The sequence below is a fragment of the Heloderma suspectum genome, chromosome 2, assembly GCF_057233095.1.
Source record: "Heloderma suspectum isolate Gila_16-S chromosome 2, 16-S_ref, whole genome shotgun sequence".
NCBI classification, from domain to species: domain Eukaryota; kingdom Metazoa; phylum Chordata; class Lepidosauria; order Squamata; family Helodermatidae; genus Heloderma; species Heloderma suspectum.
In genome coordinates this window covers 92,004,433-92,020,640 of record NC_139459.1, presented here as the reverse complement: position 1 = coordinate 92,020,640, position 16,208 = coordinate 92,004,433, and the positions used below count along the sequence as shown (strand labels likewise).

General features: G+C 44.6%; 1 protein-coding gene across 19 annotated transcripts in view; it reads left to right on the top strand.

Moving 5' to 3' along the window:
• AOPEP (aminopeptidase O (putative)) overlaps positions 1 to 16,208 on the top strand; it is a 237,667-nt gene that overhangs the window by 120,366 nt on the left and 101,093 nt on the right. For all 19 annotated transcript variants that reach the window (XM_084834121.1, XM_084834128.1, XM_084834117.1 and 16 more), the window contains 2 exons: positions 15,221 to 15,283; positions 15,927 to 16,010. In XM_084834121.1, coding sequence (XP_084690247.1) covers positions 15,221 to 15,283; positions 15,927 to 16,010 — 147 coding nt within the window. The remainder of the gene's footprint in view (positions 1 to 15,220; positions 15,284 to 15,926; positions 16,011 to 16,208) is intronic.

The following is a 16,208-nucleotide window of genomic DNA, read 5'->3' as shown; positions in this document are numbered from 1 at the left end:
TCCTTCTCCTATGATGCAGGAAGAGATCTCTTAGAATCCAGGCAGTTATAATTCCACAGGGCAATGGTTGCTTGTCGATTTCAGAGAAACTCTTTATGAAGCCCATTTACAGTAAGTATTTATACTCCACCCCTTTCTAGCTCTTTGCCAAGATTTTCAGTCTCTTGGGGCTACTGGCATGCCAATAAAAAAAAGGGCAGCTGAGTTCACTTCAAACAACACAGCCTTCTTAGTGTATCAGTCCTGGCTGTTTTCAGCATCAAAGATCCCTGATGGATTGAAGTGGAGACAGTGTGGTTATAATAGTATGCAAAGATGCCTTCCAGTGATGGTATTCTATTGATTCTGGAGATGTTAGCAAGCCTGGCTTAGTAAATTAACCCATTGCCCTCTGAAAAGGTATAACTGCCTCTGCTGATGTAAGACAAATCTATTAGTTCTAAAATGTAAAATACAGATATTTGGGTTATTATGCTTGAGACAGAATTGGCTGAAGCAGTAAGAGGAGCTGGTCATATGACTATATTTAGATGGACACTTTGTTACAATCAAGTGATTTTTACAATCCTCACTTTTACTTCTAAGCATGACTTCAGTGTGGGTTTGTGGAAGATGGTAGGCATAAACAAATGCAATGTGTTTTTTTTTTCTTCATAGAAGAATATTTGTTGAGGAACACCCATGAAAAATAAAGTATTGCTGGAATGATTTATGATTTTATTTAAATCATTTTTACCCTGCCTTTCTACCCCAAGGGCACTAAAGGCAGCTGTCAAACGAAATAAATTAATAAAAGGACATTTAGGGTTCAATCCTGTGACCCCTAGACATTGTCTGAGGGGATACAGGATACTGGGGATTTTTACTTCTGAGGCCATAGACACAGCTATGACCTCAAAAGTGAAAATCTCTGCTCTGATCTTCACCCACTCCAAATCACCACAGAAAGTTCCATGGTGGCTCCTCTTCCAAGGTCAGTGTCATGACCACAGATGGGGAGAGGAAAAAGGGGGCATGCAGGAGGGGAGGGTGGAGGAGAGGCCAGGATCCACGGCCTTTCCAGTCCCACCAGAGTGACTCTGCTAGATGGGCTCAGAAGCTCATCTAGTGGAAACATTTGAAAAGGAAGATGGAGAGACGAATATTGCCTCCATTGCTCCTTCTGTCCTGCTGGCAGAATCTTAGAATCCTCTGAGATCGTAGTCTATCAGGAAGTAACTAAATATGGTTGCACCCTTAACAGTGCAATCCTGTTAAATGTCTACTCAGAGGTAAGGCCAATGAGTTCAGTGGGCCTTACTCCTAGGTTAGTTGGCACTGATTGCAGCCTAAAAGTACATTAATGAGTGACATGCACTTTTTATTTGTCTAGCACATAAATTGAGCACTTTACAGAGAGTTAAAAAGGAAGGCAAGGCTCACAATCCAATTATAGATGAGATGCAAAAGGAAAGGGAGGGCACAGAGACTGTGTGAGTGTATACTAGTAACTGGCAGTTCATATAGCTCAAACTCCCTCCTCAGTGGAAAGAGCTGAGGTGGACTCAGGGCTGGCTGATGATAGATGCCACCCAGCAATTCCTTGGAGGGACCATACCTCAATGACAGACCACATGCTTTTCAGGTCTCACGTTTAATCCCTGGCATCATTGGCTAAAAGGACCAGGAAGAAGGTGGTATGAAAGGCCCGTGCCTGAGATCATGTAGATCTTCCATGTTATAGAATAGAGCAGCTTTCCCCAACCAGGTGCCCTCCAGATGTATTGGGACTGCAGCTCAATTTGGGAGTTGCAGTCCCAACACATCTGGAGGGCACCAGGTTGGGGAAGGCTGTTGTACAGCCAGTGCTAGTCAGAGTAGACAAGCCCTCTCCAACCACTTCCCCTCCATTCCCATCAGCCCTATCTAGCATGGCCAATAGTCATGAATTTTGGTAGTTGTCATACAAAACATATGGAGACCACTTAGTTGGGGAAAGCTGTACTAGACTAGATGTACTAATGGTATGACTCAGTAAAAGTAGCTTCATATGTTCTTGTTCAACAGAAGCAGCCCTTCAGTTAATCTGGAGTCTAGACACACACCATAAAACCATAGCGGCCTGATATTATTTTATTATAGGTGTGGGGAACCTTTTTTGGCCTGGGGGCTGGATTCTATTTTGGAGAAGCTCTTGGGAGCCTCCAGTATTGGGCAGGGCCAAAGGAAAAAGTGGGTAGGACTGAAAATTCCAACCCTCCCCCTGAATTACATTGCTACCATTTCATAGTAGGACGCATGTCTAGTCAGAAGTAAGCAAAAGCAGCATCACTCAAAAATAAGCAAAACCAGCATGTCTACTCACAAAAAGCAGGACAAGCCCCTGCATGTTTACAGGTAAGCAGGAAAAGACTCAGGAGGACTGAATCACTCAGCAGCTTCCTCCTTCTCTGCCACAGAAGGAAAAGCTCTTATCTCGGATCAATAGCTGATTGGAGATAAATGCTTTCCCCTCCAAAGCACTGAGAAAAGGTGCATTTTTCAGTGCTAAACACTGAATAAACCCTGTTAGCTTAAGTATGAGTCGCCAGGCAGAGCGTAAAAGAGCAAAACTGAAGCTTCAGGTCAAGTTTCCCCCCAAAATGCAAAGTACCTAGGTAAACAACAGGAGCCCGTGAGGAATGAGAAGATGGAACGCCAGTTCCTAGGGGAGCTCTATGTTGACAAGGCTTTTCTGGATAAATTGCTCAAGGATGAAGGTTGGCCAATGCTGAGTTTGAGATCCTCAAATCGGCTGATCTCATCAGATTGTCAACCAATTGCAAGCCCCCAGTGAAGCTGACTGTGGGTTTGCAGAAATGCAAGATTCCTGAGGGATTTCCTAAGATGGTGACTTTCAAACTGTGTTCCTGTGATTCCTTAATGAAATCAATAATGGCAAACAAACTTCCTTGAAAGATAGGTTGCTTGCTGTATCACACTTCTCCTGCAATGTGCACCACAGGAATGTATCACAGGCATTGCACACACTCATTTCATGAGGGATGGTGGAAAAGCTCAAAAGGCCAAACTGGTGCCCCACAGGAAGCTGCATGTGTATGCTACCCTAACATGCCCCGCCCCCAGTATTTTGCACTGCACAAAGTTTGCTTAGCAAAAGGGTTTTGAAGGGGATTTAAAGATAAAGAATGTGAAAACTGCCGCTCAAAGGGTTGTGAGCAGCATCCGGCTTCAGTGGGGTTTCCTGCAGCAGAGCATTGTGGTGCTGGGAGGTGTACATGACGCCGCTCTGTTGTAATGCCAGCGGGCAGCAAGGAGCCTTGAGCTTGCATGCGCTGTCCTCCACTCACACACCCGAGGCAAACACGTTCTCCACATGATCTTGTCTGATCTCGGAAGCTAAGCAGGGTCAGTCCTGGTTAGAACTTGGATGGGAGACTACCTGGGGATAAGGCTTCCTGCATTGAACAGGGGTTGGACTCGATGGTCTTGTAGGCCCCTTCCAACCCTATGATTCTGTGATCTATGATTGCTGCGTCATGTGCCTTCAGACAATGTACTGTGAGGCAGTTATCACAGTTAATGTGAAATCCATGCATATTTTATGGGGAAGATCTGTGAGCAGGAACAGACAGGAATACAGACTCCTACTGACAGATCTTTCCTGCCAACCTTCCCTGCAAAATGTTTGTGGATTTAATTTGTATGTAATTTGTATGTAACGTCTATTCCTCTATGGAGAAGACATGCTATGCTGACGGAGAAACGACGCATTCTGACCGGGTTCACATGACATGACAGCCCACTATGGCTTAATGTGCGGGGCTGTTGTGTCATGCCAGGTGCCCATGGGCACTCCTTGCTGTGTCATGTGAACCCAGCATCATGGGTTCTTTGAGCAGGTCAACGATCCTCAAATAACCCTAAAACAAGCTATGGGTTATGTGAGGGTTGTCGACCCCCTCAAACAAGCCACGACACCAGGTTCGCATGACATGGCAAGCTATGAGTGCACCACTGCCACTTGCGTATTCAGAATTAATCCACAGCTTAGTGGTTAAGACGCTGAACTGCAGACCGGAAGGTCAGCAGGACAGCAGTTCGAGACCCGAGTGCCGCATGACGGAGTGAGCTCCTGTCTTCAGTCCCAGCTCCTGCCAACCTAGCAGTTTGGAAGCAAGAAATTGCAAGTAGATAAATAGGTACCGCCTCGGCGGGAAAGGTAACAGCGTTCCATGCACCTCGGTGTTCAGTCATGCTCGCCACATGACCATGGAAGCGTCTTCGGACAGCGCTGGCTCTTCAGCTTAGAAACGGGGATGAGCACCGCCCCTAGAGTCAGACACACATGACTGGTTGGAGACACCTTTACCTTTTAGTTTAGCATTACATGTGAATAGCCCCTCTGTGTAGTCAGCTGCAAGTGGCTTCAGATTGAGACCAAAACTAGATGTGATGTTAATTATGTGAATTCACAATTATGTGAGTGCTATCAAGGTGTGTGTTTTTTGTTATGTAAATAGCAGCTGCAGGGAAGCCTGAGTGCCTCTGGACCTGCGGGGGGGGGGGGAGTGGGGAGTGGGAGAGTTTAATTCTTTCTCCTTGACACAGTCCCAGCCAGCATGGCTTCTCTGAATGGAAGCTCTCACTGGGACCAATGGAGGCTTCTCTTTAAATGAAAATAGCAGCTTTCTAGAGGTGATCTTTGTTGGGATGCTGGTAGGGAGGGCAAGTTAAAACTGTTTTACAAGTGTCATGCAAACAGGCCCATGTCACATCAGCTTTGGCCCTGAGTAGAGGACCTGTGGGGAGGAAAGAGGGCTGTTTAACCTTTGGTTTCCTGGCTACTTGCCTGCTCAAATTGCTTCACCCTGTCACTTTTCTTCTCGCAAGATTTTAAAAAGAACAAGTTAACTTTTATCTCTTGGGGAGAAAATGGGGGAAGGGTGATTTTGATCAGACAAACAGCTGAGGAAAAAAGGGTGAAATAGCTCTGTCCTCTTTCCACTGGTCTGTAGCTGCTTTACTTAAAGGGAAAGTGTTTCCCCTCCAGAGAAAACAACTCTGAAACTATGTGGAGTTCTGCTCTGAACCAGGCCCTAGACAGCCATGGTAAAGATATGTGCATTTCTCATCGTGCTGTTATGTAAGGGGCTAGGAATATGAAAAGCTCAGATTTCATTTAAATAGCCAAGACATTGTAGTTGGCATGGTTGTGGATGAAAGTGTCTGAATATTTTAACTAAAATATGCAATAACTATTCAGAAGTCCAGCTGTTTGAGGGGGGGTACTGTGAGATTGATCTATAACACATTCATAGTACTATTGTTGGGTCGGTGGTCATTAAAATATCCTTAAGATGAACTATGTAAGAATTAAAAAAAAAACCTGATTTAGTTTAAAGAATGTCCAATTTAAATGTGGAAGCATTACAATCTTCAGGTTCAGAAATCAGAAGGAAAAAGGGAGCCCTAAACCTGTGTTTTTAAGGTAAAGGTTATGGCTTATGGTGCATCTCAGGACTGTTTAGCTCAGATAATTTCTCCTTTCACATTTGGGTTTAACAATTACAGACTAACTGGAATATGAAAAGAGGCTTACCAGCTGTGCTTTCCCTTATTGTGTTCCTGCAGATTTATGAAATAGATACTGGCACTGGATCCTAACCTTTGAGGTGGTGGATCTTCCTGTGATGCCAGCATAGAGTCCTGTTTTGTGTGATGACACGTTCACTGGCACCCTTCAATGTAAACTTGTGATATTTCCAAAGGCATCTGGCTGGCTGCTGCTGGGAACAGAATATTGTACTAGATGGACTTTTTCTGTCATCCAGCAGGGAAGGTCTTATGATTGGTGCATCCTCAGATCAGTTCTAGAATGTACACCACCCTTCAGTTGTAAAAATAGTCTTTTCCTTGCTGCAAGACTATCCCCATTGCAGTAATTCATGCACATCCCCAATTTATTTTAAAGATAAATAGATTTATATAAAGACATTTATTAAATTAAGGGCACAATCCTATGAGGATAGGCAGCCGACTCTGAACTTGGAGGCGACTGCCTATCCAAAGCAGGGCAGGAGAAGCACGGAGGGGATTGTCCCCTCCGTGTGCTTCAGCTGCCCTGCATTTGCAGCTAGACAGTCGATTTCGGCTGTCTAGCCACAGGAAGGCAGAGCGAGGGAGGTGGCTGCCGGATGACACGTAGTATGTGTCGTATCAGCATTTCCGCCTTCCCCACCCTGGAATGCCCCGTTTTTGCCACTCTGTGCTCCTCTTCTTAGTTCGGAGCATGGGGCTACTCCGATCTGCCTGCGAGGCAGCATGAGGGAGCGGGGAGGTCGGTTCTCCGGGAACCGACCTCAGAGTGTGGGCTCTGAGGTCGGTTCCCAGAAACCCACATATCCTATGGCTGTCTAGCCACTGACTAGCAGCCATAGGATTGCTCCCTCCATTAATTAAGGGAGCAATCCTATCCAGATAGGCGGCTGCCTCTGAACTCGGAGATAACCGCCTGTCCAAAACAGGGCAGGAGAAGCATTGAGAGGATCGTTCCCTCCGTGCTTCGCCTGCCCTATTTTTTTCAGCTAGACAGCTGATTGCGGCTGTCTAGCCATGGGAGGACGGAGCAGAGAAGGAGGCTGCTGTATGACACATATGTGTCGTACAGGCAGTTCCTCCCTCCCCACCCTGGAATGCCCCGAGCCACACCCCTTTTCGGCCACTCCACACTCCCCTTACGAGTGCGGAGGACAGGGCTGTTCTGCGCTGCCTCCAAGGCAGCGCGGAAGTGGGGGAAGAGCAGTTCTCTGGGGAAAAAACATATTCTATGGCCATCTAGCCGCTGTCTGTCTAGCAGCCATAGGATTGCTCTCTAAATCAATTAAATTAAATAATTTATTAAATTAAATACATTGCAGTAATTAATTTACATTATCAGCTTATTTATTTAAAAATAAATAAATCTAAATAAAAACTGTATTAAATTAAATAAATGTAAATAGAAAAAAATTTATTTATTTATAAATAAATAAATGATCACTGCCTTGTTGTGGCGAAGGGGCTTGCGTAACTCAGTGAAGCCATAAGCTATGCCGTGCAGGGCCACCCAAGATGGACAGGTCATGGCAGAGAGTTCTGACAAAATGTGGTCCACTGGAGAAGGAAATGGCAACCCACTCCAGTATTCTTGCCAAGAAAACCCCATGGAACGTATCACAAGGCTAAAAGATATGACGCCGGAAGATGAGCCCCTCAGGTCGGAAGGTGTCCAATATACTACTGGAGAAGAGCAGAGGGTATTTCCAAGTAGCGCCAGAAAGAATGAAGTGGCTGGGCCAAAGCCGAAAGGACACTCAGCTGTGGATGTGTCTGGTGGTGAAAAGAAAATCCGATGCTGTAAAGAACAATACTGTTTAGGAACCTGGAATGTTAGATCAATGAATCAAGGTAAGCTGGAGGTGGTCAAACGTGAGATGGCAAGATTGAACATCGACATCTTGGGAATCAGCGAACTAAAATGGACAGGCGTGGGCGAATTTAATTCAGGTGATCATCATATCTACTACTGTGGGCAAGAATCCCTTAGAAGAAATGGAGTAGCACTCATAGTGAACAAAAGGGTGGGAAAAGCAGTACTGGGGTACAATCTCAAAAATGATAGAATGATCTCGGTACGAATCCAAGGCAAACCATTCAACATCACAGTAATTCAAGTCTATGCCCCAACCACTGATGCCGAAGAAGCTGAGGTTGATCGGTTCTATGAAGACCTACAACACCTTCTAAAACTAACACCAAACAAATATGTCCTCTTCATCATAGGGGATTGGAATGCTAAAGTAGGAAGTCAAGAAATCACAGGGATAACAGGCAGGCATGGCCTTGGTGTACAAAATGAAGCAGGACAAAGGCTAATAGAGTTTTGCCAAGAGAACACGCTGATCATAGCAAACACTCTTTTCCAACAGCACAAGAGATGACTCTACACATGGACATCACCAGATGGTCAATATCGAAATCAGATTGATTATGTCCTTTGCAGCCAAAGATGGAGAAGTTCTATATAGTCAGTAAAAACAAGACCTGGAGCTGACTGTGGCTCAGATCATGAGCTGCTTCTTGCAAAATTTCGGCTGAAATTGAAGAACATAGGGAAAACCACTAAATCATTCAGGTATGACCTAAATCATATCCCTTATAAATATACAGTGGAGGTGAGGAATAGATTTCAGGGATTAGACCTGATAGACAGAGTGCCTGAGGAACTATGGACGGAGGTCCGTAACATTGTTCAGGAGGCAGCAACTCAATCCATCCCAAAGAAAAAGAAATGCAAGAAAGCACAGTGGCTGTCTGATGAGGCTTTACAAGTGGCTGAGGAAAGAAGGGAAGCGAAAAGCAAGGGAGAAAGGGGAAGATATATGCAACTGAATGCAGAGTTCCAGAGAATAGCAAGGAGAGACAAGAAGGCCTTCTTAAATGAACAATGCAAAGAAATCGAGGAAAACAACAGAATGGGAAAGACTAGAGATCTCTTCAAGAAAATCGGAGATCTCAAGGGAACGTTTTGTGCAAAGACGGGCATGATAAAGGACAAAGAAGGCAGGGACCTAACAGAAGCTGATGAGATTAAGAAGAGGTGGAAAGAATACACAGAAGAACTATACAGGAAAGATCTGAATGTCCCTGATAGCCATGATAGTGCGGTCACTGAACTTGAGCCAGACATCCTAGAGAGTGAAGTCAAGTGGGCCTTCGGAAGCATTATTAACAACAAAGCTAGCGGAGATGACAGTATTCCAGTTGAGCTATTTAAAATCCTAAAAGATGATGCTGTTAAAGTGCTGCATTCAATATGCCAACAAATTTGGAACACTCAACAATGGCCGCAAGACTGGAAAAGGTCAGTTTACATTCCAATTCCAAAGAAGGGCAATGCCAAAGAGTGTTCAAACTACCGCACAATTGCGCTCATTTCACATGCCAGCAAGGTGATGCTCAAAATCCTACAAGCTAGGCTTCAGCAGTATGCGATCCGAGAACTACCGGAAGTACAAGCTGGGTTTCGAAGAGGCAGAGGAACTAGAGATCAAATCGCCAACATTCGCTGCATCATGGAGAAAGCAAGAGAATTCCAGAAAAATGTCTATTTCTGCTTCATTGACTACGCTAAAGCCTTTGATTGTGTGGATCACAACAAACTGTGGCAAATTCTGAAAGTGATGGGAGTACCAGACCACCTTACCTGTCTCCTGAGAAACCTGTACGAGGGTCAAGAAGCAACAGTAAGAACCGGACATGGAACAACTGAGTGGTTCAAAATTGGGAAGGGAGTACGACAAGGCTGCATATTGTCACCCTGCTTATTTAACTTATATGCAGAGTACATCATGAGAAATGCCGGGTTGGATGAATCAGAGGTCGGAATTAAGATTGCCGGGAGAATTATCAACAACCTCCGATATGCAGACGATACCACCCTAATGGCAGAAAGTGAAGAGGATCTCAAGAGCCTCTTGTTGAGGGTGAAAGAGGAGAGTGCAAAAGCTGGTTTGAAACTCAACATTAAGAAAACTAAGATCATGGCATCTGGCCCTATCACTTCCTGGCATATAGAAGGAGAAGAAATGGAAGCAGTGACAGATTTTACTTTCTTGGGCTCCAAGATCACCGCAGACGGTGACTGTAGCCATGAAATTAAAAGACGCTTGCTCCTTGGGAGGAAAGCTATGGCAAACCTAGACAGCATAGTAAGAAGCAGAGACATCACCTTGCCGACAAAGGTCCGTCTAATCAAAGCTATGGTTTTCCCAGTAGTAATGTATGGCTGTGAGAGCTGGACTATAAGGAAGGCTGAGCGCCGAAGAATTGATGCTTTCGAACTGTGGTGCTGGAGAAGACTCTTACGAGTTCCCTGGACTGCAAGGAGGTCAAATCAGTCAATCCTCAAGGAAATCAACCCTGAGTGCTCATTGGAAGGACAGATACTGAAGCTGAAGCTCCAATATTTTGGCCACCTAATGCGAAGAGAAAACTCTCTGGAAAAGACCCTGATGCTGGGAAAGACTGAAGGCAAAAGGAGAAGGGGACGACAGAGGATGAGATGGCTAGATAGTATCACCGATGCAATGAATATGAACTTGAGCATGCTCCGGGAGAGTGCGCAGGACAGGAAGGCCTGGCGTGCTATGGTCCATGGGGTCACGAAGAGTCGGACACGACTGAACAACAACGACAAAATATTCTTAGCCATCCTTCACTGAAAAGATTCCAGGGTGGTATACACAAATGTAAAGAAAATCTATCCACTCCAACATGTAAATATAATATAATAAAATAGCAAATCACCGCATTGAAATACAACAATCAATTAAGTAAAATAAAATGCACTAAAACAATATCAGCAAACTTTCTTCTGAAATGGCTGGGCAAATAGGATGGTCTTAACGTGACGCTGGAAATATTGTGGTGTTGGTGGCACCAGTTGTGTCTCTTTAGGGTGAGCGCTCCAGAATCAGGGCGCCACTAAAGAAAAGGCCCTCTCCTTTGTGAATGCATAACATACCACTGCTAAAGTGGGGCTTGGGTACTGCCTGCGCAGGTAGCACACTGGTGTGAGACTGTAAACTTGTTGGCATCACATCATCTCTGCACTAAATAAGTTCCTAACATGAACACCCGGTTCACATGTAACAGCAGCAAATTGTGGGTTAATCCATAACATGATTTGGGTTAATCGATTTGTCTGTCACTGTCATTTTGAATATGCAGCCTCCAATCGGCCCAATCAGTGGTTATTCTGTGATATCACATGCAAACATGGATTAATTGTGGGTTAAATACTAATTGTACCTGTGTGAGAGCTGATTTTCTGTGAGCAATTCCAGTATGACTGAAGTTGTGTTTAAAAGGCCAAATGATACAGGTGGAGGCCAATCATACAGGTGCTAATTCCATGGTAAGAGTCCATGCAATCATCTCTCACCCACATAAATGTTATTTAAATGTCACAGAAAAGCAGCACATATTTTACAGTAGGAGCTATCACATACTTTGGGATGTTTGGATTGAACTAGATTCAGTGGTGCTCTTGGGGCAGGACTTTGGGACAAAGGTCCAGGGCCCTACTCTGGAGAATGAGCCAGCAGGCCCCAAAGACAGCAGGGCTGGTTTACCACATTTTGAAATTAAGTAATATACGTGACCGTCTAAAGAACCCCTCCCCTCCACCATTCGTCCCAGAGTCTAAACTTACCTAGCTGCCCCACTGACAGCACAATCCTATACTTACTCAGAAGTAAATGCCAGCGTGTTCAAGTGGGTCTTGCTCCCAGTCAGTGTGTCTGGGATTCCATCCCAAATTACCTTATTCAGATCTAAGAGACATCCCCCCCATCCCCCATTTTATAGATGGGGAACTAAAGCAGAGATCCATACCCCCCCCCCCCCGGGTAACACATATAAAGGGCGCCTTTCTGTCAGTCTGTGAGGTTGGGTAGGCTTGTTTAAGTCCACTCAGCTCCATAGTAAGAAGAAACTGAACCTGGGTCTTAAGCATCCAAACTTGACGCTCTAGCAAAGCACAGCTAGAATATACAAACTGGGGCTCAGCTCATAATCGGTTCAATGTTACTTCTTGTAGCTGAAAACACTTCCTACTTCCTATCTAATCCATAAGCAGATTCAACATTTGTTTGAATATTAGTATTCATTTAGGGTGGATTTAGGTCACCTGCTTTCTTAGTTTGGTTTCCCTCCCCACACCCTTTTTAAAAACAGCACAAGGTAAGAATCTCTTGTAACTAGTGGCCAGTTTATACTTGCATGTAGATGACTTCTCATCACCTGTTTACTCAGTTGGCTTTCATTACTTGATAGCCACACACATGCTGACTCCATTTGAAACTGTTGCATTGGACGTCACTGGGAGGTGATGTAAAAGTTTCTGCCTGTGATGCTTGATCTGTGATTATTCATTCACACACACAGTTCACCACTACGTAGTAATCAAGTGATCGTGCATGTGTGAATTCATACACAGCAGAGCCTGTGTGGTGTAATGGGTATAGTTTCTGTTCTCGACTGTGGGAACCTGGTTGAAAATCCCTTCTAAGCCATGAAGCTCGTGACCTTGGGCCAGTGATGATCTTTCAGCTCAAGCTGTCTCAAAAGGATTGTTGTAAAGATAAAAATGCGTGGAACCATACATTCCTTCTTGAGTTCTTTGGAAGAAGGGTGGGATAAAATATAACAAATAATATACATCTGCCCTAGGTCATCTGAAGATGCTTGGGCATCTCACATTGGGTAAGCCTACAAATCTAGTTGACTGAAGTAGTGTTTTTAGTCAACTATTGAGCTACTGAGCTCAGTAGACATGGATAACCCTATATGAAACAAATCCCTCAATATGGCAGTAGCAAAAAGATACTCTTTGGTATAAATTTACACTTTTGCCAAACATGCCTAGAAATACCTGTGTCTTTGATTATTGACTCCCCTGTCTGTCCCCACTAGTCTTTGCCCACGGAAGTACATAATAGTTAACAAGTAGCAGTTTTCACAATTACTTAGTATCATGACCTGAATGTAAAAAAGTTCTGAAATAAGATTTTCTACTGTTATATCTTCATTAAGGCATTTTTCTTTGAATAATATACTTCATGGCAGTGTTGCTTCTATTTAAAGAAAGGAGTTTGATCTTGGCTTTGATCTAAAGCTTTTGATCTTGAAAGAAGGTTATTGTGGTAATAAAGAAAAGGGCAGGACAGTGCCTTTTTAAAAACTAAAAGCAGTAAAGTTAAAGAGGTGGTCAAGATTTAGGGAGCACTCATTTGACATACATGTATGTTGTGACATCTGTTTGAAAATTCATATAATTCTATGTAGGAGAAAGTTTGCTTTGATATATTGTCATCTTATTTTTCAGAAGCATAGATTTCTCTTTTAATCTTTTAAGGAATTCATAAATATCAGCTAGGTTTTTCTGACACACACACAGTAAACATTTAAGTGTGCCAAGCATAATTACTGTGGAGTTACACTCTTCTTTGCGCTTACAACTGGAAATTCTGAAAACCTTACTCTAAAGGTCAAACTTAAAAAAAAAAAATAGTACTTGGTTGCCTGTGACTTACTGTTGTTTGACATTTTTGTTTTTCTCAGTGCCATCAGTTTAGCTAACAAGTAACCTTAAATCTGGGGTGATCCTAGGCATATTCACCCCGGAACACTCGAGTTTAAGGGGATTTACTCCCAAGTAAGTGTGCATAGTATTGCATCTTTAAAGCAATGCACAGGCTTTGCTGAACTGAGGCCTGATGGAGGAGTCAGCTGTGGAACACCCATGACTAATACAAATGGCAGGATTCCAGTTGCAAAAAGCAAACTTAATGCTTGCTTTTAAGATGCACTTCACCGTCTCCATGGGATTCATCTGATACAGTTTTGGATTCCATAGAGGTCAAGGAATGGGGGAGGGCTAATTTTTTATTTGTATTGTAAAAAATTTCCAGTGATAACTCCATTAGAAAGTTTGGTTAAAATACTCCTGATTGGATGTAGGGCCTATGATAGGTGGACAATGAATACAATGCTTTACAGTGATCTTCTGTTACAAAATGGAATGGTCTATAATATTTAAAATGTTGCATTTCTGTTCTCCCATTGCTTCCTTTTCCCCCTTCTTTATTTTCAGGAATTATGTGACTTTAAAATATTTAACTATATAAGTAGATGAACAATTTCTATAAACATATGAATATTATTTATTTTACAGTAGCAGCTATCACATATTTTGGGATGTTTGGGCTGAACTAGATTCAGTGGTGCTCTCAGGGCAGGACTTTGGGACAAAGGTCCAGGGCCCCACTCTGGAGAATGAGCCGGAGGGCCCCAAAGACAGCAGGGCTGGCTTGCCACATTTTGAAATTAAGTAATATACATGGCCGTCTAAAGAACCCCTCCCCTCCACCATTCGTCCCAGAGTCTAAACTTACCTACCTGCCCCACTGACAGTGACAGCACAATCCTATACTTACTCGGAAGTAAGTGCCAGCGTGTTCAAGTGGGTCTTGCTCTCAGTGTGTCTAGAATTGCATCCCAAATTACCTTATTCAGATCTAAGAGACACCCGCCCCCGTCCCGCATTTTATAGATGGGGAACTAAAGCAGAGATTCTCCCCCCCCCCTCCCCGTTAACTAGCGTGAAGGCTAATTAGGGATTTTAGCCTCCCTCGGCCGGGTCCAAGGGACTTTCTTTCATCTTTCTTGAGTGCAGGCAAGAAGTGACAACCCTGACGTTTGAATGCAGTTTTAGGGAAACTCTGCGCGGTGGGATGGGGGCTTTCCAGTGAATGGTTTCAAACGGAATGCTGTGCGCAGGGGCAAGTGGAACTGAGCCCGGCGAGACGCTGTGATAGGAAAATAGGGACGGGGCCGCGACTGCCTGCCGAGCAAGCGGTTCAAGAGCGCTCCTCTGTATACCTTTTGGCGATGGGTGAACAAAAGCCGATCGGCCTGTATCCCCTTAAGGCAAGCTCCTCCTCTCCCCTGATCTCGGAGGCTGGAACACGAGGACGGGAGGAGGGGGGGGGGTCCCCTTCCCTCTGTCTTAGGTGTTTCGTTTCCTAAGGAGGTCCGTTGCGTTGCAAAGAGGAGCAGACGGCGCTGGCTCTTTCCAGCCAGCCCGTGGCTGCATCGGGAAGGGGCGTCAAGAAGAATCATCTCTGAAAACGGCACGGAAGCCTCGGCCGGAGGGGCAAAAAGCGCTGCTGGTGTTGGCGCATCCAGGGCAAAATGCAAACGGATCCCAACCGCGTGTGCAGGGGGCAGCAGCAGCAGCAGCAGCAGCTGCCCCAAAGCGAACGAAGCGGGAGGAGGTTACTGGCAGAGCCAAGGTAGCATTTTCAGGCACACCCGTGCGAGCGACGAGGGTAGGACTTTTGTCGATGTCTAGATGAGAGGGACTAAAATCGCCGCCGAGGTTTCTCTGCGCGGACGTGAATGAAGAAACGGGGAGAGGCGAAAGTTTGTGTGTGTGTGCGCGCGCGCCCGCGCGCGGGGGGGCGGGGGTTGCATCCGATCTGCAAACCTTCTGTGGGAGTCTGCAAATCCGATGATCTTGGGGATTTGTTGTTGTTGGAAGCGAGGGGTGAGGAAAGAGTGGATCGCATCCTCCGAGCGAGCTCAACCTAGAACACCTCAATAAACTTGCATTTTATTTGTCTTCCCCATCTAGCCCTTGGTGGAAGAGTGCGAAGCTTGGCAGGAGTGTCGGCTAGCCCAGGAAGTGAAGGAAGAGGTAACGCTTTTCTTGGGGTTAATTACAGGAATGTCTAGTTCCGCTGCTTTTTTTCTCGTCCGTGCTTGCAAATCTGTGCTCTGTAAAGGCCCCCCCCCCCCATGTATAAGTACCGCTTGAAAATCTGTTGTTTGTTTATATTAGATTATATGTGCGGCGTAGTGAATCTGTGTCTTGAGGCTGAAGGTGTGGGGAATGGGCAGCAAAGACTTTACACTTAAAGTAAATAAATAATACATAAAATTGCACTGGGACCTGAGGAAACTACTTGGAAGGAAGTCCAATTGAAGTCAATGGCACCTTCTTCCCAGTAACTGTTTTGATATATCCAGGCTTTTCTATATGTTTCAAAAAGTGTGCTCCTGCTGTTGTCTAGGTTTGAGCAGCCGACAAAATGTACTGCATTAAGATAGGGGGTGGGGTGGGGGCAGTGTTCTCTTTTAACCAGGCACAAATGGCTAAATGGATTACCCAATAGCTGGAAAAGTATCTCTCCCCCCCCACACTTTTTTTCTCTCCTTTTCCTTTTCCAGTGAAGCAATGGAAAAATGTGTCTTGAGTCTGTTTATAGTGTCTTACTCATGCTGAGTAGTTGCACTCAGGTTGCGTCTTCTTAAAAAAGCCCTGTGGTTCTGACTTGTAGGTTGCAAAATGGATTCAAGTAAATCAGAGAGCCAGAAAAAGCAGCAAAAGGAAAAGGCAACCGGAAAAAGCTGCTTTCCAAAAGGTATGGGCTCCTAGTGGGCATCTGTCTATTCAGTACAATGGCTTAAGAAGTTAAAGAGAGAAGCTTTTAAATGATATGGGGAAGGCACAGTATATTCTGGAAGCATTTGCTCACTGAAGGATCATGTTGTCTAGCAAGATTCCTATAATACAACTGGATGAACTGCATTTATGCGCATTGTGGTGACTTGGGAGAGTG